Source organism: Pyrgilauda ruficollis, unplaced genomic scaffold (genome assembly GCF_017590135.1).
Source record: "Pyrgilauda ruficollis isolate IOZ18807 unplaced genomic scaffold, ASM1759013v1 scaffold196, whole genome shotgun sequence".
Taxonomy (NCBI): domain Eukaryota; kingdom Metazoa; phylum Chordata; class Aves; order Passeriformes; family Passeridae; genus Pyrgilauda; species Pyrgilauda ruficollis.
In genome coordinates this window covers 816,673-840,582 of record NW_024518762.1, presented here as the reverse complement: position 1 = coordinate 840,582, position 23,910 = coordinate 816,673, and the positions used below count along the sequence as shown (strand labels likewise).

Sequence of the window (23,910 nt, the reverse complement as noted above, 5' to 3'; positions counted from 1 at the left end):
GGGCGGCGATGGGCACGGCAGCGCTGCACCTCCTGCTGCTGTTGGGGCTGCTGCACGCCGGGCCCGGCGGCGAGGGCAGGAAGGGCTGGCGGCGGCGAGGCCCGGCGGTCCGCGAGCGCGGCGAGGCGGCGGCGGCGGCGGCAGCCGAGAGTTTCCCGCTGGACTTCACCGCCGTGGAGGGCAACATGGACAGCTTCATGGCGCAGGTCAAGAGCCTGGCGCAGTCGCTGTACCCCTGCTCGGCCCAGGCGCTGCCGCACGACCTGCGCCTGCACCTCCTGCACAACGCCTCGGTCACCTGCAACGACGGCAGCCCGGCCGGGTGAGTCCCCGCGCCGCTCCGGCCCCTCCGGGCGCCCCGGGGCTGCCCCGCGCGGCCGCCGCCTCGCTGTACCCCTGCTCGGCCCAGGCGCTGCCGCACGACCTGCGCCTGCACCTCCTGCACAACGCCTCGGTCACCTGCAACGACGGCAGCCCGGCCGGGTGAGTCCCCGCGCCGCTCCGGCCCCTCCGGGCGCCCCGGCGCTTCCCGGCCAGAGCCGCCGCCCCGGCGCGGCCCAGGCGCCCCGGCCCGACCGGCAGCAGAGCGTCGCGGGCGGGCCCGGCTCCCGCTTAGGCGCTGCCCCTTGTCTGTGCCCGCAGCTACTACCTGAAGGAGTCCAAAGGCAGTCGGCGATGGCTGCTGTTCCTGGAAGGTGAGCGCCGGCGCCCCCGACTTCCGCAACGGCGGCCACGAGCGGGGCGGCGACCCGAGGCTGCCCTCGGTGCCCCGGGCCCCGAGGGCCGCCGTCCCTCGCCCGCGAGCCCCCGGCCCTTCGGGGCGGCTGACCCCTGTCCCCTCGCCAGGAGGGTGGTACTGCTTCAACAGGGAGAACTGCGACACCCGCTACGACACCATGCGGCGGCTGATGAGCTCCCGGGAGTGGCCCGCGACCCGCGTGGGTGAGTCGCCCCCTCCACCCCGCGGGGCACCCCGAGGGACTGGGACCGGGCCGGGGCAGCGCCCTGGCAGGGGCCTGGTTGCTGCCCCGGGATGCGGCGGGCACGGGCAGGCTTTGGGTGCGCAGGTACCACCGGTAACGGTGCTGCTCTCTTCGCTCTCTTCTCGTGCTGCATCCTCCTGGGCACCCAAACCTCCGTCACTCACACAGGTCCTCTAACTGAGTATATTGGAGTTTACCTGCTAGGATTTGTCTTTTGGGGAGGTACTTAAATAGGCATCACCGGTCTTTTCTGTGCTACAAGAAGCTTCTAGACGGGCTTCATCTGTAGCATGAATCAAATTCTGAATGTCAAATCTGCCTAAGGGCAAATTTAGAAATGTTCCTTCCACTTCCCTTGCCAATGTTTTTCATCATGGATGTTTGTTTTCTGTGTGGTCAGAGGTCTTGCATGAGGCTCCTATGATTCCTCTGAAATCACAGACTGTCATCTGTATGTTTTTTGTTTCTTTGTGCCCATCTGCAGGAACTGGGATCCTGTCCTCTCAGCCAGAAGAAAATCCCCACTGGTGGAATGCAAACATGGTGTAAGGAGGGACAACGGAGGGAAATAGCTTTGTACTTAAACAGCATCTCCTGCCTTTTAGGCTAGCAAGAGTGCTGCAGAGACAGGTTAAGACTAATACTTGGAAAAGGAAATTGTGTGTTTTCCCATTTGCAGCAGTTCAGCTCTCTAACACTTAGGGCTGACAAGGTTGAGAAACTCAAGTTCAATCTCCTTGGAGTTTGGGGTAATCTAATGAAGAAAAACTGGGGATAGCTTAGAGAACCTTCTCAAACAGCTGCAGTGGTGAATCCATCACGAGTGCTGGGCTGATAGTGTGTTACACATCTGACAATTTGAGAAGAATGTGGAGCTCCTCTCCTAGTTCAAAGAAGAGAAATGAGAGACACCAGTTTTTATATGCATCTATACAGAAGGGATGTTAATTTGTTTTCTGCAAAACAGAGACATGTGAAGTTAATTCCTGCAAAAACCTCCAGTGGTTGCAGTCAGCACTTGCACTGACTAGAGTCTTCTCATTTTTTGTGTGAAAAACTGAAGCATAGAGAGTTTCCCTGTGACAGCCCATCCACTGTGTTGGCAGAATAGCTGAGAGCAAAGTCATGCTCCATCGTTCTGTCCACTGAGCCTTAGCGATTCAATTAGATTGATAAAAGACATGTTATTTATTGATTTAACTCAGTAAAACTATTAGTGTTCAGGAGAAAATTCAAGAAAATTACGGTTGTCACTTGGTGTGCAGGAAGGTAAGTTGTCAAACTGGACAGAAACTTTTCCCTTTTCCCCTTCCTAGAATTTAATTTTCTTCCACTTAAGTGACCGCATCCTCACCCTGTTGTGCGTGTCAGAGGCACAGCAGGACTCACACAGCTCTCTCTTACAGATTCATCCCATATTGCTCAAGTGATGTTTGGAGCGGTGCCTCTTCCAAGTCTGAGAAAAGTGAGTGTTGCTGATGGGCCGTTGCTGCCCCAGACATCACACATTAAAGGATGTGGCCAGACTTCTGTGAAACCACGCGGACAAGAAACAGGCTTTTTCTTGCTGAAGGGCAGGAAAGAATATCAAGCTACTTCCAGATAAAACATCCTGATCTCTTTAGCTCAGGCTGTTTTGACATAGTTCAGAGCCACTGCTTGAAGAGATGTTACACTGATGCAGTATGCAAGGATTAGAAGACCAAAATTCCTTTTAGATGAATCTCCAGGTTCCAGCACGTAGCAAATTAATTGCTGCAGCTGAGGGACTGTGGACTGCTGTGTGTAACTTTAGCACGGCTGACCTGAGAGGCAGGACTGTGAATTTCGTGTCAGACTTTTATCAGGAGGATATTTGGCCTTAGGCAGGAGCCATCGTGTGTCAAGCTAGAGCTGTCTGCGGGTTTCTTTGGGAAACAGCATAGTTCCTGTCAATACAGGCTGCATTGCCATCGCTGTCACTCCAGCGGTGTCACAGTGAGGGACCTTCCCACTCCATCCCAGCTCCTCGGTGCTGTTCCTATGGAGCAGTCAGTCACACAGCAGCAGCCACGGGTGCTGGTGGTGCCAAGGAAGCGGTGTCTTTGTACATGTAACATCTTGTGAAGCATTGCTTCTCTAAATTGGCTTGATGAACTGGGAAAAAGGGGGAGCAGTAAGTTGGAGCTGAGATTCCAGGTGTGTGTTTGTTTCTCCAGTACCTTCCTTCTTGTTTTCCTTTTCCAAGATTACTTATTTCTAAGCATGGTCATAGGAAGGTACTTGTGTAATTGAGATCACTTGGTTCTCTTTCAGGGCAGCACATTTTGTACAAGGTGGGGGAAGATCTCTTGTTAGGTGTATGTCATATAGGTAGATAAAATGAGCCTGAGTTTAGACTTTGGAAATCCCTTTGGAAAGTTCTTAAGCGTTTTCAGAGAGGAAACAGAAGTCTGAGCCTGGACAGGAAGTGATTTTGTTGACACTGAGCTGTCTTCCAGATGAATATGCCTTCATGGGAGCACTGATCATACAGGAGGTTATAAAGGAGCTGGTGGGAAAAGGTCTGAGCACTGCGAAAGTGTTGCTGCTAGCAGGGAGCAGGTAGGTGTCCACAAGATTTGTTTCATGAAGACAGGAGATTTCCACAGTAGGAAGCTGTTAAGGGAGGAGGTCCAGCAGCTCCTGAAACATTTCTTCGGGAGTACAGTAACACTAACACAGCAAACCCTGTATCTCTGGTCAGTCTCCTCATGTCTGCACCAAGAATTCTGGTTCCTGTTGGCCCACATCATAAGACACACGCCTTCTGTGAATTGATTCAGGACACCGAAATAAAAACCAAACTTGCCTCACACAGGTGCTCTGGATCATCCTGTGTTGCAGAAAGCTCTGGTACACTCAGTGTATTACACAAGGGTGTATTGGAGAAGTTGCTAAGAGTGAATTTGTCTCACTTCAGATTCTTTTAGTTTTTGAGCAGCCGACCCCCTTGGAAATGACACAGAGCACATGCATTTCCCAGGAAAGAGAGTAACAACTGGACTTTGTTTCTGAGCTACCAGACTGTTACTCAGCACTGGCTTTATTTCTGAGTGTGGCAAAGCAAGGGAATAGCGTGGTGTCTGCCACGGTGGTGGTGCATGGTTGGGTGTCTGTGCTGTGGGCAGTGCAGGTGCTCATGGCGTGTCGCTGCTGAAGAAGGTGTGTCTGCCAGCGAGGTCTGTAGCACCGTGTGCGCCTCGTGACTGCAGTGTTGGTGTTGCTGTTGCAGTGCTGGAGGGACAGGGGTGCTCCTGAACGTGGATCGAGTGGCAGAGCAGCTGGAGGAGATGGGCTATCAGGGGATTCAGGTTCGAGGCTTGGCAGACTCAGGATGGTTCCTGGATAACAAACAGTACCGCAGGACCGACTGCATCGATACCATAACGTGTGCTCCCACAGAGGCCATCCGGAGAGGAATCAGGTACACTCAGATGCTCTCAAGTACACTACTGTAGGAGGCTAGAATGTGGGAAAGATGTCCTCCTTGACTGTGTTCCTTCTTTTTGATACTTAAGGAGTAGTTATTTTCTGCATCGGTGTTTTTTCAATGATTTTATTGGAAAAGACAGTAAAGTCTAACTGCAAAAGAACGTGTACAGTTACAGATGCTGTAAAAGGTGCTGATGGGACAGTGCTGCCGAGAAAGCTGTTCTATCAGGTGAAATTCTAGTCAGAACAGGAACTAGGATATGGAGAGGATACATTGTTAGGATTGCCCTGTGCCTTCCATTCTGTTACTGCTTTGTCTTGTAGATACTGGAATGGCATTGTTCCCGAACGCTGTAAGCTGCAGTTTAAAGAGGGAGAGGAATGGAATTGCTTTTTTGGATATAAGATTTACCCCACTCTTCGATGTAAGTACCAAAGGAGAGAGATCAAATTAATTTAGAGTTCCCTCAGTATTTTTAACTAACTTGGAGCAATCCCTTTTCCAAATTTTTTGTCTTTTCTAGGCCCAGTCTTTGTTGTCCAGTGGCTGTTCGATGAGGCCCAGCTTACTGTAGACAATGTACACCTCACTGGCCAGCCTGTTCAGGAGGGGCAGTGGCTCTACATCCAGAATTTAGGTAGAGAGCTGAGAAACACCTTGAAGGATGTGACGTAAGTGTTTCATTGAGAAAAACCTGGCACATTTTTTTCTAGGGGACATTCTTGTCTAGTTCCTTGTGTTCTCAGATCTCTGCTGAAAAAGGAGCGTTGTAAATTTGGAAACTATTAGTTCATCTACATCAAGAATCTTGCATTTTTCATTTTTGTGTAAAATTCCACTCTTTCCTTAGTCTGGAAGGTTCAGTTCAGCAGCACTTACTTTGTCCTTCAAGACATAATCCGTGTTTCTGTTTTCCTTCAGTGCGAGCTTTGCTCCCGCCTGTTTGTCCCACGAGATCATCACACGCAAGTAAGTGCTTGTGCAGATCCTGCAGAGGTGAACAGGGATGCAGCCTGGGAATGCAGCTGTCCTGGCAGCCTGACCCCTCTGATGTGATCTCTGCGGTTTGTCTTTTCAGTCACTGGACTGACATCCAGGTGAAGGGGACATCATTACCCCGTGCCCTGCACTGTTGGGATCGGAGCCTCCATGAGAGCAACAAAAATGGGAAGGCTCCTCTGAAAGGCTGCCCAATTCACCTGATTGACAGCTGTCCATGGCCTCACTGCAACCCCTCGTGCCCCACAATCAGGGACCAGTTCACAGGGCAGGAGATGAATGTGATCCAGTTCCTCATGCACATGGGTTTTGATGTTCAGAAGATGGCACAGCAGCAGGGCCTGGAGCCCAGTAAACTCCTGGGGATGCTCAGCAGTGGTAACTAGAGAGGTCAGAGGGGCAGAGATTGGATCAGGAGGAGAGAGACTCTCAGCCCTTCTCCCAAACTTTCTAATCTTCTTCCTAATGTTCCTGCAGGCAGATGCATGCTCATACCCATGGCACACTCACACCTGTGCATTCACATGCTCCCACACTCTTGCACGCTTACGGTGTGTCAAGGAAAAAAAAAGAAAAAAGAAAAAAAAAAAAAAGGCAAGCAACAATTCCTTGCTTACACTGTTTGGCTGGAACTTGTTCTCTCCCTCCAGACTCCAGGGCTAAGTTTCAGCTGGTCACATCCTCTTCCTGTGCTACACAAGGCAATCAGATACAGGGAGTAGCAAAGCCATAAATAGCAGCGATGAGAACCTTCCCCAGATCTGGGACATCTTCCCTTGCCATGAATTTCACATCATAGACTTGTTAAAAGTGGTGAAAAAAGCAAGCACTGGATTTCTTCTGTCCAACTAGGAATGAAGGAATGATTACCTTACTTCCTGGAGGTTAGCATCTCATGCTGAATCACAGAATACAGACCCAGGACATGTGCTAGGGATGGACACTCTTGTACTCAATTTATTCATATTATTTTATAAAATGACTTTTTAAATACTTTTTTAAACTAAACAAGAAATATAAAGGATATTGTAACATATTTTTTTTTAAGTAACGAAGAAACCTCTTGCTACTTTGGCAACGTGGACATATTTATTTTAATATGTAAAACGCTATTTATAAGGGCTGACCAGAGAACCATACCTATGTCTTTGTAAAGTTGTATATGCTGCTCATTTGGATGGGTTATCCTGATGGTCACTTGTGCCTGGGAGAGGGCTAAGGGTGGTGTTGATGTTTTGTATTAATTAGATTTCTGTGTTCCCCTTGCAGTGTGCCTTGTCATTGTTTCTCTGATGAAGAGGTTGTAATATAAGGTTTAAGTACAGAGACTTTCACCCAGCACCTGATGTTTGCACTTTCACGGCATTTTCAGCTTGCCTGTGATTCCCCACGTAGTCCAGGGCATTGCACTGTGAGGTGGAGGGAGATCTGGCTTTGCTGCAGAGGCCTCTCTCCCAGTGAGGGAAGTGTTTGATCAGAGCATCAGAAGCATTTGGAGCAGAAAGGGCAGAGAACACAAGACAAGCACCAACATATTTCTCTTCTAATAATTTGGGAACACACCCACCAGAGCAGAGAGAAGCCCCTTTGATGGTAGTGGGAGGGGAATGAGGGAGGGATGGGGAGTGCAGGGCTGAGGTGGAGAGGAGCTGTTCCTGGGGGAGCAGTGGGTGGCTGAAGCAGAGCCTCCCCCTGCGGCGCAGGGTGTGGGGAGCCCTGCCCCAGCAGCACCCTGCACATCCCTGCACATCCCTGCACGGGTGCACCTGTGTGTGCTGCGCCGCTGTGCACGGCCACGCAGCGTGTCGGCCACACACCGACAGTTTGGGGCTGATTTGAGAAAAATGCCCTGTGCTTTCAGACCTTGCCAGGTTAGAACAGTGGTGCTGCGTGTGAGAGCTCTTGATTTGGGTAAGTAAACCCAAAAAAAGGAACCAAACTGTAGCCCTCTGGTTCCTCTTCTTGGACTTCAGAAAAGTCTGGCAGGACCACACACAGATCACCACAATCAGCTGTCCTGCTGTGCATGATGGGATTAACACAGGCTGAAGATAAAGAAAAACTAAAGAGAAAATGTTTGGTGCTCCCAGTGAAACTGAAAAGCAGGAAAACATCAGTGGAGTTTGCCTATGATCAGTTTGGAGATTACTGATATCCTTTATGTTTTCATGACTTGGGTATAAAAGTAGAATTGTCCTGATTACGTTTTTCATCTGTTTTCTGCTGTGCAGAAGCCAGTGACAAAAGGGCAAGACTGGAAGAATTCGGTGCCACGTGTTTGTATTCTGTGATCTTTTGACTAGATGAGGTTCTTTATTTCTGAGGGAAAAGTGGCCGTGCTCTGTGAGGTGTGCTGCTCCGGCAGTGTGATTTCTGATTTCGGGGAGCTCTGCCCTGTGCCAGCCCCGACTGTGGTGCTGAGGGCTCTCCAGAGGGGAGCAGCTCGGTGTCACTGCTGTGTGCTCGGGGGCCATGCCCTGGAGTGTCCCTGTGCCTTCTGCCAGCCCGGGCAGAGGGAAGGGGCGCACAGAAAGTGCCACAGTGCAGGAAGAGACCCACTGCCAGAGGCCTGGAAAACTGCTGGGGGTGAAGGATCAATAGACAGGTAGGGCAGGATTTCGCGATGAGAACCTCTTCACCTGAAGTTCCTCGGCTCTCCTGCATTTCCTGGTTATTGTGATGTTAATTGTGCAACTTCCAACCCAAATGAATGCAGGCTTTTGTACTTTTAGCACCAGAGGCCTCTCAAAGGAGAATGGAAGGGACTTGAGATGCATGAAAGAGATTCTGAGGTTACAAGATGGTGGCAAAGCTCAAGGTAGGCACATTTTATCATTACAGCCAAAAATATGTACTGTTCTCATCTGAGCCATTCCAGCAGTGAAGTTTCTCTGCTTCCATGCTGGGATGAGTACTGCAGGTGAGGAGTCAGCAGTGCTGCTGTGGGGTAAGGGAGGAATTTTTCTGCTATGTTGTGGTGAAAACATTCACGCATTCCCATCCTGAAATTACATCAGAAATTTTGTTTGGGGTTTTCAGAGATATAATTAAGAGACTTCTGGGTAGAGATGAAGTCTGGGAGGCACTGTATACCAGGAATGGCTCACTGTGAAAGCTTTGATCTCACAGGAGGGAGAGTTTGACACTATTTATTAAAATCTGTGTTCCAAAACAGTGCTAAGAATATCAAAGCAATTTTTTTGAAAACAGTTGTATTCAGTTACTGCATTCAGAGATACAAGAAAAACTGATTTCCACATAAAGTAAAAGAGAGGCAGGGAAGAGTTTAAGGAAGTGTTGAGGATGGGTGCTGTCAGCCTTCGCAGCCAGAAGCTGCCACACAAAGCACAGCAGGTAAATGTATCACTGCTCCAGATCAACTGCAGCAAAGTGAGTCAGCTTTTATTCAGCCTCTGGCCTAAATCCCTTCTTTTATAGGGCTTGTGCTGCCTTTGGGCTTGTACCCCCACTCAGGGGCTCTTGGGTGTGCAGGACTGAGCTCTCATTCCTGCAGCACAGCTGGATCACAGCCCAGTGCCACAGCCAGAGCCTCCCCTCAGCACGGGGGGCTGTGTGGAGCAGCATTCCAGTGACCCCAGAGCTGAAGAACAAGCAGAAGGATAATCAAGAGCCTTTGATGGAGCTTGCAGCTTCAGTGTTAAATAACACCCGCTCCCAACAGCTGAGTGGGGGCAGGACTCATTCCAGAACTATTAATAAAGCCCCTATTTATACTCCAGGTTCCTGTGAACGGTGCAGCAGAAAGCTACAGCTGCAGAGCTAAAATGGAATAAATGTCAGCCTCCGGGGAAAAGGACCATCCTGCGGGAAAGGAGACAGCCAAAGGACAGCACAGGGGCAGGTTCCAGACCTGAGGAAGCAGAGAGCAAGCGGCAGCACCCTGAGCTCGCAGGCAGTGGGCAGAGCCAGCCCGTCAGCTCCCTGCAGCCGCAGGTCTGTGCAGAGAGCTGCCAGAGATGCAGCGTCAGAGGCGGCTCCCGCTGCTGCCGGCAGAGACCGGCGGGGCTTGAGCTGCCACTCCGCCGAGCCGGGACCAGGTGTGACTCAGGGAAAGAGTCAGAACGGACGGACGTGTGAGGAAGCTTGGAGTGCACTGCCTGGTGGACTGGAAGGATGATGGAGAGCACGGGGGGGCCGTATCTGAACACAGCCGCCGTGACTTCCCCGGTAGGAATAGCTCGGCTGCTGCAGATGACCTTTGGGTGCACCACCTTCAGCCTGGTCGCCCACCAAGGGGGCTTCAGTGCCGCCTACGGCACCTTCTGCATGTTCGTCTGGACCTTCTGCTTCGCCATCACCGTGTTCATCATCGCCTGTGAGTTCACACACCTGCACAGCTGCCTGAGCCTCTCCTGGGGGAACTTCACGGCTGCCTTTGCCATGCTGGCCACGCTCATGTCTGTCACGGCTGCAGTGATCTACCCGCTCTACTTTGTGCAGGTGGGCTGCTACCCCATCGGCTGTGAGGTGAGGGATTTCCGCATTGCAGCCAGCGTCTTTGCCGGCCTCCTGTTTGTCACCTACGCCGCCGAGGTGTTCTTAACCAGGGCAAAACCGGGACAGGTCACCAGCTACATGGCCACTGTCTCTGGGCTCTTGAAAATCGTTCAGGCCTTTGTGGCCTGCATCATCTTTGGGGCACTGGTGAACGACAGCCAGTATGGCAAATACGTGGCAACGCAGTGGTGTGTGGCTGTCTACAGCTTTTGCTTTGTGGTGACAGTGGTGGTGGTGGCCTTCAGTGTCACAGGTAAGACTGCCTTGCTGTGGTTCCCTTTTGAGCGTTCTGTGGTCATCTACACCTTTGGGGCAGTGCTGCTCTACGCGAGTGCTGCGGTCATCTGGCCAGTGTTCTGCTTTGACAGCAAGTACGGCTCCCCTCGACGCCCTGGCCTCTGTGCCAAGGGCAAGTGCCCCTGGGACAGCCAGCTGGTGATTGCCATCTTCACCTATGTCAACCTGCTGCTCTATGTCTTGGACCTGGCGTACTCCCAGCGCATCCGCTTCGTCTCACACATCTGAGCTGTGGGTCGGCCTCTCGGTGTGCAAAGGTGGGGCGAGGGCAGAGAGCTGCTGGGCAGGCATGCACACACCACCGTCAGCCAAACTTCAAGTGAGGACTGCCTACACTAATGAATTAGTGACCTGGAGCAGGTGGGCTGCAGCTGACGCAGAGCACAGCCCAACTGCCCCACGGTCCTGCCTCACCTGCCCAGTGCCAGCGCGAAGGAATGGCACAGCTCCACCTGCATCTGCAGGCAGCACGAGGGCTTGTAGTCACAGCACTGCGGCTGCAGGCTACCAGGTTACTGGGCCAAACATTTGGAAAGACATCAAGGATTTTGAAACTCTTAACCAGTGCTTAAGAGTAACCAAGTGACTACTCAGGAAGTGGAAAAGTTAAAAGCTGCATGAAGGAACACCAGTTCAGGAGATGAAAATCAATCCCTTGGAGTTTGGGTTAGTTTGGACTGTGTTGGGAGACATGGAATGCCTGCAAGTATGGGCAGTTCCAGTCTGGGTGTTTCTGGGAAGAGCATCATAGCCATAACAGTATTTTGAACGTTGCCACTGTTTCCCCTTCCTCTCTTTTGCTATCTAGCACAGAAAAGGAATATCCTCAAGTGCACACCTTGGAGGAGCCTATTTAATTTAACACTCCTATTTAGCAAACACTGAGTCACTACAGAAATGGAAATTTATAAATTCAGGGCTCTACTGCTGAGAATCAGGTTGCAGAGCAGAGCCAGCCTGCAAAGCGACTGTGTGTGACTGCCATCCTCACTTGAGCAGAGCAGAAAATACCTTGGCATGTGCTCTGTCTTGATTCATGGGCCACCATTTCCTCACACTGGGGTCAAGGGTTTTTTTTTCTGGAGGCTTGAAGATAAATTCTGGGGGCATGGGAAAGGGGAGGCAGCAACTAATTGGTCTCACAGAGCTGCACCAGAGACCAAACCGGGCGGGGAGGGGGCACGGGCAGGACGGGACGCGACAGAACCCCGGAGCAGCTCAGGATTCCTGAGCGCTCTGCATCACTGAGGAGCTGAATTTCCCAGACCCATCCCTGACAAAACACCCACTTTAAAGTTCCACACTTCTCAGCTCAGATTTCAGGCCCCATAGGAATCTTCACTTGTTGCAGGGAGAAGCCAGAGTGTCCAAGTGCTTGTGCAGCACATGCAGACTTGAGTGCTTTGATTAAAATCTCCAGTAGCTGCCTGTCAGAAGCAAGATTTATTTTTTAACTAAATTAAAATAAAGCTGAATGGCAGATGTATGCTTACATCTCCTGAGATCTGTGTGCTGTCATCCTCCTCTCCACACTGATTGCAGCAGACACGGCCCTTTCTGCATGAAGGCAGAGTTCACTTTATTCTGGGGTACAAAGCCTGAACACAGTCCTGAAAAAGAACAGACACAACACAGCAAGACCTCTGAGCGGATTCTCTGCAGCAGAATGACTCAGGAATAAGGAAGCAAAGTTACTTTTCATCAGTGCTTTGTGTGGGGTGTGAAAAGCAAAGGGAAAACTTGTTGGGACAGATGATGTTGAATAATTCTGAGCAAGGACCAGCCCTTAGCAGTGGGGAGCATCAGCCAGGAAATGGGACAAGAATTGGGATCCAGCACAGAGGAACAGCCTGCCAAGGGGGTTTTCTCTTCTGTGAGCCCCAGTGAAAGGCAGGAAGTCTGGAAGATGTGGTCCAAGAGGAGGCTGGCAGGGCAAGACCCAAGGCTATCTGCTATAGATATAAAACAGGAGCTTTATTTCTTGCCATCCAAACAAATTATGGGTTGTACAAGAACAAAATGCTAACTTGGGAAAGGAAATCCACTTGTGTTGGAGGAGTCAATTTACAAGAGCCACTGTATACAAAGGGTCCTTGAGCATTTGTGATGTATTCCTGTTCAACCCATCAATATGGACAAATTAAGCTGTGTAACACTTGAAAATTACTTTTTTGTTTGTTTGGTTTTGGGGTGTTTTTTTTTTGTTTTGTTTTTTTTTGTTTTTTTTTTTATTACAGATCACTAAAAACCAAACAGGTGCCTGTGAAGGACCATGGCTTTTGTTATAAAATCCAACCCAGTGAGCTCAGGAACATTGCTTGAGGAGAGCCCCATCCTGCAGCCTCTGGGGGGGCTCTGGGGGTCAGCAGAGGCAAGAGCCCAGACAGGGGTGCTCGTCCCCAGGGATGGCACTTCCAGTCCTCAGGCAGCAGCAGCTGCTGGAAAGCTCCTTGGCTGACAGCATGGGGCTGAGCCAGGCACTGCTGGCTTCCTGCTGGGAAGATTTTGCACCAGGTAGAAGCAAGAGCAGAAATATGGTAAAATCTGACAATGCCATGGGTTGATGCAACTTACACCCAGCCAGGGTCAAAGGGCCAGAGAGAAACTGGCACTTGGGAAACAATGAGGGCAAAATGGAGTGTCTTCACAATAAGGGGAAAGAGAATTTAACATGGAAATCATGATCCCACTAGAGGAGTGGAAACACAAGTCATTGCCAAGAACAGTGTGTTCAGATTTAGCTTTCTCATCTGCCAGCCAAAGACTGAGCAAAAAATGTGAACATGGTCAAAATGGCAAAAAAAGATTGTGTGGACAACAATCCTCTCTTTTAGGAGAAAAAAAATAATGAAAAAAAAAATCAAAACCTCATGCTTCAGTGGTTAAAACATTCCCCAACCACTGGAAACTATGAGATTGCCCAATCCAGAACAGAGAACATCTGATATCTGCTCATCAGGATTTACCAACCAGCTCTGCCATGATTCAGTTCTCCGAACCCCCTTCATTTCCAGCGTGCATCTCCCCCATTAATTAACAGATGATCAAGGAGCTCCCCATGAACCAGGCTGCCCCGGTCACCAACCATTCCCAGCCTCTTTCGGTAAACTGCTGTCAGGATTTATGTGTGTTCATTAATTATGGACTTGTGGCTGCAGCCAATCTAGACAGCACCCAGAGGATTCCAGCATGGATAGACTAAAATCAGAATTGGTAATGGATTTGGTTTGGGTTTTTCTCTTCTTTTTTGGATGCCCGGGGTTCAGTATCCATGAAAGATCAGCATTTAAGAACATTTATCAACAGGAAAAACAGTGAGATTTATTTCTGTCAATAAAGAAGCAAGAAAAAAAGAAATAAAACCAGAAAACAGTGAGGTAAGATGATACTTAGGAAAAAAAATCACTGCCTGCTGCCCGGGTTTTACAGGAACACTTCACACCGGCCCGGCCTCTGCACAGCCGGATGAGCGTGGGGTTCATCGGCGCGGGGCAGCTCGCCTTCGCCCTGGCCCGCGGCTTCACCGCGGCAGGTGGGCGCGGGGCGGCTCGCCCTGGCTCCATGGGGGCGGGTGGGCACGGGGCGGGGGGTGCCGTCCCTCGGGCTAACGCGCGGCGTCGTTCGCAGGGGTCCTGGCTGCGCACAAGATCACGGCGAGCTCCCCGGACACTGATCTGCCCACCGTGAGCGGGCTGCGGGTGAGTGCGGCCGGGTAGCGGGGACCGGCTGGCGGCGCTCCCCTCCCGGGCCATCCCGGGGCTGAGCGATCCCGTTTCTCCCCGAACCGGTGCAGAAAATGGGAGTGAACTTCACGGTGAGCAACAAGGACACGGTGAAGAGCAGCGATGTCCTCTTCCTGGCCGTGAAGCCGCCCATCATCCCCTTCATCCTGGAGGAGGTGGGCCCCGACATCGAGCCCCGGCACATCGTGGTGTCCTGCGCGGCCGGCGTCACCATCAGCTCCATCGAGAAGGTGAGACGGGCCCGGGCCGCGCACGGCCGGGCTGGTTCCGCTCCTCTGACCCCGAGCAGCCCATGCCACGGACTTGTGCTCGTGCTACTCAGTTCTAAAGTCACACAGCAGCAACCAACATGCTTTTGGTCACCTTTGCCTCTCTTCATCGGCAAATGCTGTTAGAGGTTTTATCCAGCTCTTCTCTCACATGAGGTGCTGTCCAGTCATGTTTGTTTTAACAGCAGTGGGTTATCTCCCCTGAATTTCTGCAGATTTTATGCTAAGTGTCTGCAGGAGCTGTTTTGGAGATCTGGGGGTTGATGTGGGACTGAGGCCTTTGGGATACTGATTCCAACTTGGCTTTGCCCAGCTCCTGCTTTGCTGGTACTGACTAAGGCTTCACATTCAGGGATGGGCTGCTGTGGCTCAAAGCAGGACATTTGAGATACACAGGTCTCTCTTTTCCTTCTGCTTGTGTTGTTCTTGCCCCTGGGGGGGGTCCTTTCCTGGACAGACCATTGATGAAAAATATGCACTAAAGCTCATTTTTCTCCCTTCTTTCTTTTTTTCTTACTTTCTATCTTCAATGATTTTCTGCCCTAAGAAACTCTCTACCTTCTGCCCCACACCAAAAGTGATCAGGTGCATGACCAACACCCCTGTGATAGTCCGGGAAGGTGCTACAGTCTATGCCACTGGAACCCATGCGGATGTGGAAGATGGGAAGCTTTTGGAGCAGCTGATGGCCAGTGTGGGCTTCTGCACCGAGGTGGAGGAGGACCTCATCGATGCTGTAACGGGGCTCAGTGGCAGTGGCCCTGCGTATGTATGTGCTGTTTCCTCAGCTAGTGCCATCTTAGGGAGAGCACTCGGCTTTGCCTGCCACAGTCTGTGCAACTTCAGCTTGACTTTTTTTTTTTTTTTCACCACCCACATTTGCAATGGGACATGTATTGCAGGTGTCCAGTTTGGGACAACAGGAGAAATTTTTTAAGAGTCAGATGAGTCTGAAGTCCATAGCCAGTGTGCAGTTGTCCATGTTGCAAAACTTGGGCCTGTAGTTTGCATGATCAAACGCTGAATTTCTCCCATTCCCCCACTCCTGAGCTGGCACAAGTGGGAGGGACACCTGGCATGGCATCCATGAAGGAAAGGGAGTAGGCTTTTGTCAAGTCTGTGACTGATGGGAGTCGCAGAATAGTCCTGAAGCTCTGGATTCTCTCTTCCCTAAGACTTACCAGTCCTGGAGCAGTCTTTCAGTCACCTTTTCCTGTCTGGTCTCAGGCGTTCACTGCCCTGGATGCTCTTGCAGATGGAGGAGTGAAGATGGGCCTTCCCCGCAGGCTGGCAGTTCGGCTGGGAGCACAGGCTTTGCTGGTCAGTATTGCCTCTGCGTAACACACCTGAGTCTGCCTGCTCTTTACAGAGCAATCCACACATCACGCTTTGAGATGGTCTCGGTGCTCTGGCAGAATCTGCTTTAAAGAATGTGTTTGGTTTGAATGCACACAGGTTCCTGGTGAGGTGCTGTAGGAAGTGTCCGCAGCAATCTGCTGGTGCTGGTGGTGGTGTGGGAGCTGGGGCCTGGGAAACTCTGCTCCTTTGCAGGCTTCATCAGCTCTGAAAAGTGTTTTGGCAGCCTGCAGGAGCCCAGGTGTGCCTGTTGTGAGTGTCGGTGCTGCTCTGTGCAGTGGAGAACAGGAGTGTATGACAGTAGCTCTGGCAGGTGTTTTCCTTGCCTACAGGGTGCTGCCAAAATGCTGTTAGAATCTGAGCAGCATCCGGGTCAGCTGAAGGACAATGTCTGCTCGCCCGGGGGAGCCACTATCCATGCCCTGCACTTCCTGGAGAGTGGTGGCTTTCGCTCGCTCCTCATCAATGCTGTGGAGGCTTCCTGTATCCGGACAAGGTGGGCAACTCGGAACTAAAGAGCTTGCAAGACTTGCCAGCCCCCCCGCCCCATCTTATTTTTTCTGTCTTCCTCTCCCGCTACTGTAGGGAGCTGCAGCATTTGGCAGACCAAGAGGAGATTTCCCCGGCAGCCATAAAGAAAACGTTGCTGGACAAGGTGAAGCTGGAGTCTCCTTCTCTGTCTGTGGCATCTGCTGGCAAAGTCAGTCTGTTCACCAGCAAGAGCAAGAAGAACTGACCAGACTGCTGTACTGTGGCAGTGCTGAATGTCAGTGTCCTGGTTGCAGCCAGGAGAGGGTTAATCTTTGCAGTAGCCAGGAATGGCATGGCCAGGACCCTGGTTATTCTGTACATCATACACGTGGGCAAAGGGGAGGGCAGGGTTTGCAGCAGGGGAGAGGGGCTGAAGAGGGGTGGGGAGAAGGGGTCCCTCTGGCTGGGTGCATGAAGTGAGCAGTGGGAGTAGCATCATGTTAGGCGTGGTAAGCAATCGTGTGTGAATCCTTCACCTCTTCTACACTCTCCTTAATATTGTCACTGTTTTTATTGATTTTCTTATCTCATTACTGCTTCCAGTAAATTGTTCTTGTAGCAAACCATGATCTCTACCTTTTGTGCCTCCAGTTCTCCTCTCCAGCCCACCACAGAGGGAGAGGGACAAGAGGGCAGTGAGTGAGCAGCATTTGGTTTTAAATATTTCAGTGGGAATGATAGTACAGGGAATACCATTCCTAAGCCACAACCGTTAGTGTTCTCTGTGTTATTTCTCTTTTGTCCAAGGAAAAACGCTCACTCAGCATGTTGGTGTCCCCTGTACCAGGCTTGTGGCTTGCAGCAGCTGTAGCAGAGGGTCTTTAACCTGTAGTGGGGTTGGTGAGCTGTCCCTGGCACTGATGTTTTCTTGAGCAGGGGTGATACTCTCATCAGAGCTTTGTCAAGGAAATCATTTGTCCAGAAGCCTTGGGTACTTTCAGGATTCAAGCAGTGTTTGTGGTGTCCTATGCAGGAGTTTTTTAAACAGGATTTTTTAAAGATGTTTCAGAACTTCTGGTTTCAGAGGTTTCATCCTCTCTGGCCCCATGTTGCATCTGCTGTCAGAGCTTATGTCCTGTCACTGCTGTCACTAGCTGGAGCACATGCTGCCACACAAACACCGTGCTGCATGGTGCGTCAGGGGCTGGGCCCAGAATCACCTCTTGGAATGGACCAAGTGCCTCTGCCCAATCTCCCACCCCTCAGAGAGACGTGTGGCGTGAACATCAGACCGTGCTCCCCTCCTCTGCTCAGTCTGGTTTGGGGGACCGTGACCTCTCACTGCCCCTCCGTTACTGCCAGCCTCGCTTGTGTGGTTTGGCAGGTGGAGGCGTAGTGAGTTTTTACATTTCCTGCTGTCTCTGAGGTGCTGGTGATGGTAAAGTGTTTGTAGTATTAGGCTTTTGGCTGCCAGCAAGGTATGACCCTATAGGTGTGACAGATGCTCACTCCTCTTCCCTTTTCACATAAAAACTGCGTCTCTGATGAGAGCTGTGGCTAATCCCAGCTGTTTGGACTGGGGGTATCCTTTGCTGCTGGTAGTGACCACTAGGTCAGGAGTCCTTGGGTGTTACGTTCCTCCCAGGATCTGTAATACCTATGCAGACAGGCCAAGCTGGAAGTCAGATGGATGAAACGCTGCCTGGTGCAAAATGCAAGGAAGTGTTGTGGAAAGAGTTCCCACTTGGCTGGAAAAGTGGGATGCAGAATGAATGCCTGAGCTTGAGCTGCTCTGCAGGGAGACAGGGGAGGCCGCTGAGTACTTCCAGAGAGAGAGCTATAGATGAACTTCCTAGGTGGTTACAGACCTGTAAGTGAGCTGGCCACCACAGCAGATGGAAACGCAGCCCATCAGGGGCTATAAGCAGCGCTTGCAGTCACAGCGGTGCTGCTGCAGGATCTGGGCCCGGCCGAGCCCCGCTGCTCCCACCCCTCCTGTCCGCCCGCTGCCACCGCTGCACCGTCCGCTCGCCCCGAGCCCCTGTGGCACGCTCATCCCGTCCTCCCTGCTGTGCCTCTAGCACGGCAGCAAACAGCAGGCACCAGTGAGCGCCATGGACCTGCAGTCCTAGGAAAGGGCTGGGAGCGCACCCGGAGCGAGCCCGGCGGGACCCGGGAAAGCCGCGGACCAGAGCAGAGCAGCGGCCCCGGCCCCGCCGCCGCGGGCAGGGCTGGCGGCTCCGAGGGACCGCGGCCGCAGCTCGCAGGAGCGCGGAGCCGCCGGAGCCAAGGGCTCCGCCGGAGCGGGCGGAGGGACTGCGCGCTCTGGAACGCGCGATGTGCAACGGGGACACCGGCAGGACGCTGGCGGCTGCTGCTAGAGATGGCGGGAGCTGTTCCGCGGCCGACCCAGTACTTCGGTGGAGCGGCAGCGCTCGCCCCGGGACGGCGCGGAGCGGGTTGGGCTGGGCTGGGCTGGGCTGGGCCGGGCCGGGCCGGGCGCTGCCCCGTTCCCCCGGAGCGCGGCCCCCTTAAGGCCCGGGGTGGTTGCGCCGGGCGCTTCATGAATGGAGACACGTGACCCAAATATCACGTGACGAGTCCGTGAGCGGCGGCGGCGGCGGCGGCGGCGCTTGTGAGTCCCGGTCCCTCCCAGCGCGGCCTCCCCGCCCCGCCCGGCCCGGCCCGGCCCGGCGGCATCCCCGGCGCGGCGCTGTCCCCGGGCGGCTCCTGCGCGGGGACGGGCCAGGCAATCCCATTATATGCCGGGCATATTTTCACCAGGCGCTTCATTAACCCTTTTCAGGGCGGAGAGCGCGCGTGTGGCTTTTGCGGCCGCGCAACAGGTGCGCGGGGCGCTGGCCTGGGGCCTGCCCGCCGTGCCCGCCGCCCCCGGCCCCGCCCGCAGGCATCGCGGGCGCATCCGGCCCCTCCCTCCCGCGGTTGCCGAGTGCCCCGATCATGTTGCAGACCGGCTGTCCTCAGGCCGAGCCTGCCCCCTCAGCCCCGCCGCTCCGCCGGTACGGCTGCGACCTGGCCCCCGACGGGGCCTCGGCTCCCCCCTCCCGCCGGGCGGCCGCCCCCACCGCGGTGTTCGCCGTGGTCTGTCGTTCTTCTCCCGAGAACGGGAGGGCCGGGAGCGTGAGGAGCCACCGCGGCGGCTCGCCCGGTTCCCAGAGCAGAAGCGGGCAGGACAGCCCCGCTGCCCGCAGTCGGTACCTGATGCTCCGGCTGCTCGGTAGCTGCAGCCGTGCCGGTGGCGGTGCCGCTCCGCCGGGGCTGCCCCGTACTGGGCGCTGCGGTGTCCCCGAGTGGAGCGGGCTCCCGCGGGGCTGCGGTGTCTGAGCGGCGCCAGGGCCGTGCTGTGCACGGCTCGGTCACGCTGTTCCGAGCCGGGCACGTCTCCGGCCGCCCGGGATATGTGAGCTGTGTGATCGGAGGAGGGCACTGCCAGGGGTGGGAGGGAGCCTCTCAGAGCTGGCCCTTAGCTTTAGCAGTGTGAGCAGAGCTAAAAGCAGCTGGGTGGGCAGATTCCCTGGGGAAAAAAATCGCTGTGGAAGTGCTCAGGGTTGGGTGACCTCACCAGGGGACCCTCAGGGTGGGGAACACAGGAGGCACCGTTTTGGCTACACAGGTAATTCGGGGAGTCATTGGATGAGACTGTGCGAGCCAATTTGCCAGCAAGCAGACAAACAGAGTATGAAATCCATGCTGGGAGAGTGTTTCTGTGCAGTGTGCCCTGTCCCTGCTGACAGACCACGGTCCTGTGCCTGCCGGAGCCCATGGGGGAGCACAGCCCTCGCTCTGCCCCTGCAGCAGGCGATGTCTCTGTGTTTACACGGGGCTGGTGGCAGGTTCTGCACCAGGAGCGTGGAGAGGGGTCCTTGTTGGATCATGCGTGGTGCTGTCAGTTCCCGTGTGCTGCCGCTGAGCTGAGGGGAGAATTGGCTGTGCTTGTGCTGAGTTCAGGCCTTTTGAGCTCTGGGGAAATGTGTCGAGGCTGCAGTTTCTTCATTGTAGCCATAGTGTTTGGCACTTTTCAGTGTGATCTTTCTTCAGGAAGCTATCAAAAGCTGATCCATCAGCAGTCTGGGGAGTAAGGCAAAGTTTGGTCTCTGCTATGCTGCCCATTCTCTGGGTGTCCTTTTTGTGAGCCCAGGTTAAAATAGGACCCTGGAAACTCTTGGGGCTGTTATTTCATTCTGCTGACTGCCTTACGTGTTGCAGCACCTTGGAGAGGTGGAATCACCCGGTTTTTGGGGACAATCCTGTTGCAGCTCTGCTGGCTGTTGTGAGAGGCTCCTGCCTGAGAGGGTGTTGTGTTAGAGTGTGCAGAGGCAGGAATGAGCAGCTGCCTCTGCTGTGTCCAGCTCTGCCAGTGCCAGCCGTTCCCCAGCCTGCTGAGGAGCACTCTTCCCAGGGCCCTGCCTGAAGCAGCATGCCTGTGCCCTGTTTGTTTCATTTTGGGTCTGCTGTATGAAGGCAGCCTGTGTGCTTGCCAGGCAGCTGTAAATTCCTTAGTGCCACAGGGCAAGCAAATTCTTGTGGTCCCACTGACCATACCTGCCCTTGACTCCTTCCACTTGCAAGAGGATGGGGCACAGAAGTGCTGCAGGGGCAGGCACGTTGATCTCTCCAGGTATTCCCTTTCCTCCTTCCTTTTCCCAGCAGACATGTTGTTTACCGGGTAGGAACAGAAGGAATAAACAGCAGTCTGGGAAGGAGGGAAGAATTGATTTTGTGCAGCAGTTGCTTGTATGCTGCCTGTCCTGTCTCACTGCAGCTGCCTTCCTTGGGCAGCAAATGACCGTGGCTATGCCAGTGTGGCTGGATGTAGCAGATATCTTGTTGGAAGGAGCATTGTCCTCTAGGTATATATAAATAGCCTGGCTCCTGGCAGGCTGCAGGCTTCAGGAATATCTCTGATGGTGTTCTGGGGACTGCTAGTCCTGTTCACCTCCTGTAGGTCACAGATGCACTGGAGGGAGCCTGTGCCACAGCTGCTGAAAGAGCACTAAGTCATATTCGCTGATGTGTGCATTTGGTTCTGGTCTGTAACTGGACATCAGTCCCGCTGGGGGCAAACAAGGCAGGGGCAAACAAAATTGTTGTTTGACACCTGCGAGATGAAAGGGGCAGAGGCACCTGTAGGCTGCACAGGAATCCTGGCCAGGGCTGAGAGGGGAGTGCACTTTGGGCTGTTTGAGGCACAGCCGTGTCTGTCAGTAATATCTATGTGGGTCAGTTCCTTGGGCAGCGAGGTAGCAGTCTGAACTGAAAAGCCTGTGGGGAGGAGGTACGTGGGGAAAGAAGCAGGAGCCTGGGTATAAGTCTCTGTAAAGCAGGCCTGGGAATTGCTCTTACCATTTCTGAAGTCTTGTCTTCCATGGCAGGGAAGGAGTCTGCTCTGCTCTGTTTTTTAGCACCTTTAATCTTTGTTTGCTTTTGAGCACACCTTGGCTCTTAAGATAAGGAGGAAGAAGGTGTTTCTGGACCCTGGCATGCCAGGGATTGACAGGTACTTTCTCATAGAAAAGACCTACAGCTGGGGTCAGTTTTGCATGACTGGGAGAGCTGAAGGCTGCTGAGACATCAGCCCAAATTTGTGATGGAATTCCAGTGTGTCCAAGGCTTTCCCTGTACCCCTTGCTCAGGATTATGTCTTATTGAACCATCCTTGGCAGCATCTGGAGTCTGGTAGGACTGGGGAGCTCCTGGGCTGTGCTTGGGCACCTGTTGGAAGGGCGTGTTTGGGAACCTGCCCTGCTTGGGAGTGACAAGGACGAGGCTGGCAGCGAGTGGTGCAGAGTGCCAGCCTGCTGAGTCAGCATGACTGGCCTGGAGCAGCCACGCTCTGGACCCTGCCTGCTGCTTGCAAGGCTATTTTTAAAAATATGGCTTCCATGTGTTCTGACTCCTCCTAGTTCTTTAATTTCCCCACTGTAAACAAAAACCAGCATTGCCACAGAGTCTCTGTGGGAGCCGAGGTGTGGAAGGGCAGCAGTTTCTGCTGCTCATTGTGAGTCCAGCTCAGCTGGCTGCTTGTGATTGTCTTCCATGGCAGGGGCCAGGATGTGGAGCACCACGGGGCATTGCTGCTGGACGCTGCCGGAGGAATGCCGTGGGCTCTGCTGTGTCCCAGGTGCTAACTTGACCTTCCTTCCCTTCCAGAACCCAGCTGACAAGGCTGTCGTGTTATGACGACCCCCAACAAAGGAAACAAGGCCTTGAAGGTAACGCGGCGGGCGGAGGAGAGGGGTGCGGGGTGTAGGCATCCACCTCGGGTTTCACAAGTGCGTGCTGCCTTCTCCCCCAGGTGAAGAGGGAGCCAGGCGAGAATGGGACCAGCCTGACAGATGAGGAGCTGGTGACCATGTCTGTGCGAGAGCTGAACCAGCATCTGCGGGGCCTGTCGAAGGAGGAGATCATCCAGCTGAAGCAGCGTCGGCGCACGCTGAAGAACCGGGGCTACGCGGCCAGCTGCAGAGTGAAGCGCGTTACCCAGAAGGAGGAACTGGAGAAGCAGAAGGCAGAGCTGCAGCAAGAAGTGGAGAAGCTGGCCTCGGAGAACGCCAGCATGAAAATGGAACTTGATGCTCTCCGCTCCAAATACGAGGCTCTCCAGAACTTCGCCAGAACCGTGGCCCGGAGCCCCGTGACCCCTGCGCGGGGGCCTCTCGCTTCCAGTATGGGGCCCCTCGTCCCTGGCAAGGTTGCTACTACGAGTGTCATCACAATAGTGAAATCCAAAACGGACGCCCGGTCTTAGTGAAGCGAGCATTGCCTGAGCTTGTCTGTGCAGGGCAGTTAGGCACAAAACCAGCCTGGAATCCCCAAAGCACAAGCCCTCCCCACATGGGTCCGGGTTCCTTTGACTTGGCCCAGGACTGGCCTGCTGATCGCTCCAGTTTATTTTGTTGTGTCCAGATTGGTATGAGCAGTGGTGATGCATCCCTTGTCCTGTGCAGACAGAGCTTCCCACCCAGCAGTCTGTAGCCCTTGGGTGCCCTGGGGACAGACTGTGAGATTTTGGTTTTCTACCCAAAGAAAATCTGTGCAGCGTGGCTGAGAGAAGGGTGGAGGAGTGGCCCGAGGAAAGCTTTCTTTCTGGGGGCTGGGAACCCTAATTTTCGGTCACTTCCAAAGGCTTTATTTCATGACTCTTCCAGGTGGTGCATCTCGGCGCCTGAACCTGCTGCTTTCGTCTCCTTTGGTACCTGTAGTTACAGTTGGGGTGTTCTGTGTCATAGGTTTTATTCCTTTCTAGGTGTGCCTCTGTGCCCTAACCATGGGTTTCCCTCAGACGTCCATGCCGTTAGCTGTGTAGAGTGGCAGTGCTGGGAGGACGGCGCTGCCGTGTCCTGCCCGTGTCCTGAGCCCCGCAGGGCCCCGTGCCGCGAGGGAAGAAGGGAGCAGCGGTACCGTGTTGGCTGCAGGCCGGTTTTGTGCCTAATGCGTTGCACTGAACAAGACCAAAATCACTAGTTGTTCCCGTGTTTTGAGGGTATCAAGTGTCTCTAGTGTGATGGTTTACACAACCAGTTTATGTGGTTAAATAGCCCTTTATTTAAAGAGAGAAACATCATTTTAAGAATTATTAAATTATCTAAGTTTAAAATTGGACAGAAGAGAGAGCGTATTTATAGTCAGCTTTTTTACCTGAGAAGGCGAGAATATTTGACCATATGAGTGGGGAAATATTCTCAGAGACTTTGCTAGTTAAAAGTTAATAAATAAATAATTTTAAAGTTTCTCATGAACCTCCCGCAAACTGTTTGTGGCTCTGAGGTTAGTTTTTATAAAGAGTTATCAGACTTTAT

The 23,910-nt window shown here is 53.1% G+C and overlaps 4 protein-coding genes across 10 annotated transcripts; all 4 read left to right on the top strand.

Annotated features, from left to right (window-relative positions):
* The first annotated feature begins 6 nt into the window (after nucleotides 1-6).
* Nucleotides 7-6,704, top strand: NOTUM (notum, palmitoleoyl-protein carboxylesterase). 3 transcript variants are annotated; one of them, XM_041465987.1, is made up of 12 exons: nucleotides 7-233; nucleotides 395-483; nucleotides 643-695; nucleotides 847-942; nucleotides 1,468-1,528; nucleotides 2,390-2,448; nucleotides 3,464-3,566; nucleotides 4,237-4,428; nucleotides 4,761-4,861; nucleotides 4,961-5,108; nucleotides 5,359-5,406; nucleotides 5,516-6,704. In XM_041465987.1, exons 1-12 carry the CDS (start codon nucleotides 9-11, stop codon nucleotides 5,820-5,822), a joined length of 1,482 nt encoding a protein of 493 aa, XP_041321921.1. In that variant the 5' UTR covers nucleotides 7-8; the 3' UTR covers nucleotides 5,823-6,704. The 3 variants fall into 3 exon arrangements, with proteins under 3 accessions (XP_041321921.1, XP_041321920.1, XP_041321922.1); XM_041465986.1 differs by lacking the exon at nucleotides 395-483 and having other exon boundaries at nucleotides 7-322; XM_041465988.1 differs by lacking the exon at nucleotides 7-233 and having other exon boundaries at nucleotides 392-483.
* A 2,487-nt stretch (nucleotides 6,705-9,191) lies between these two features.
* Nucleotides 9,192-11,743, top strand: MYADML2 (myeloid associated differentiation marker like 2). Its single transcript, XM_041466020.1, has one exon. It carries the CDS (start codon nucleotides 9,571-9,573, stop codon nucleotides 10,477-10,479), a length of 909 nt encoding a protein of 302 aa, XP_041321954.1. The 5' UTR covers nucleotides 9,192-9,570; the 3' UTR covers nucleotides 10,480-11,743.
* Nucleotides 11,744-13,704: 1,961 nt separating this feature from the next.
* On the top strand, nucleotides 13,705-16,716 carry PYCR1 (pyrroline-5-carboxylate reductase 1). The gene is made up of 7 exons (XM_041466017.1): nucleotides 13,705-13,783; nucleotides 13,879-13,949; nucleotides 14,045-14,224; nucleotides 14,811-15,032; nucleotides 15,491-15,583; nucleotides 15,952-16,115; nucleotides 16,205-16,716. The coding sequence occupies exons 1-7, from the start codon at nucleotides 13,717-13,719 to the stop codon at nucleotides 16,353-16,355; spliced, it is 948 nt and encodes a 315-aa protein (XP_041321951.1). The 5' UTR covers nucleotides 13,705-13,716; the 3' UTR covers nucleotides 16,356-16,716.
* Nucleotides 16,717-19,595: 2,879 nt separating this feature from the next.
* On the top strand, nucleotides 19,596-23,850 carry MAFG (MAF bZIP transcription factor G). 5 transcript variants are annotated; one of them, XM_041466040.1, is made up of 3 exons: nucleotides 19,596-19,724; nucleotides 22,262-22,323; nucleotides 22,407-23,850. In XM_041466040.1, exons 2-3 carry the CDS (start codon nucleotides 22,288-22,290, stop codon nucleotides 22,857-22,859), a joined length of 489 nt encoding a protein of 162 aa, XP_041321974.1. In that variant the 5' UTR covers nucleotides 19,596-19,724; nucleotides 22,262-22,287; the 3' UTR covers nucleotides 22,860-23,850. The 5 variants fall into 5 exon arrangements, with proteins under 5 accessions (XP_041321974.1, XP_041321977.1, XP_041321973.1 ...); XM_041466043.1 differs by lacking the exon at nucleotides 19,596-19,724 and adding an exon at nucleotides 21,368-21,386; XM_041466039.1 differs by lacking the exon at nucleotides 19,596-19,724 and adding an exon at nucleotides 21,414-21,608.
* Nucleotides 23,851-23,910: the final 60 nt, after the last annotated feature.

Bases quoted from the DNA above. Each gene is read 5' to 3' on its own strand.
- MYADML2 (XM_041466020.1), top strand. From the start codon at position 9,571: ATGATGGAGAGCACGGGGGGGCCGTATCTGAACACAGCCGCCGTGACT.
- NOTUM (XM_041465987.1), top strand. From the start codon at position 9: ATGGGCACGGCAGCGCTGCACCTCCTGCTGCTGTTGGGGCTGCTGCAC. The intron at 696-846 runs GTGAGCGCCGGC...TCCCCTCGCCAG, and splicing joins ATGGCTGCTGTTCCTGGAAG to GAGGGTGGTACTGCTTCAAC. The intron at 3,567-4,236 runs GTAGGTGTCCAC...TTGCTGTTGCAG, and splicing joins TTGCTGCTAGCAGGGAGCAG to TGCTGGAGGGACAGGGGTGC.
- PYCR1 (XM_041466017.1), top strand. From the start codon at position 13,717: ATGAGCGTGGGGTTCATCGGCGCGGGGCAGCTCGCCTTCGCCCTGGCC. The intron at 14,225-14,810 runs GTGAGACGGGCC...TTCTGCCCTAAG, and splicing joins CCATCAGCTCCATCGAGAAG to AAACTCTCTACCTTCTGCCC. The intron at 15,584-15,951 runs GTCAGTATTGCC...CCTTGCCTACAG, and splicing joins TGGGAGCACAGGCTTTGCTG to GGTGCTGCCAAAATGCTGTT.
- MAFG (XM_041466040.1), top strand. From the start codon at position 22,288: ATGACGACCCCCAACAAAGGAAACAAGGCCTTGAAG. The intron at 22,324-22,406 runs GTAACGCGGCGG...CTTCTCCCCCAG, and splicing joins AAGGAAACAAGGCCTTGAAG to GTGAAGAGGGAGCCAGGCGA.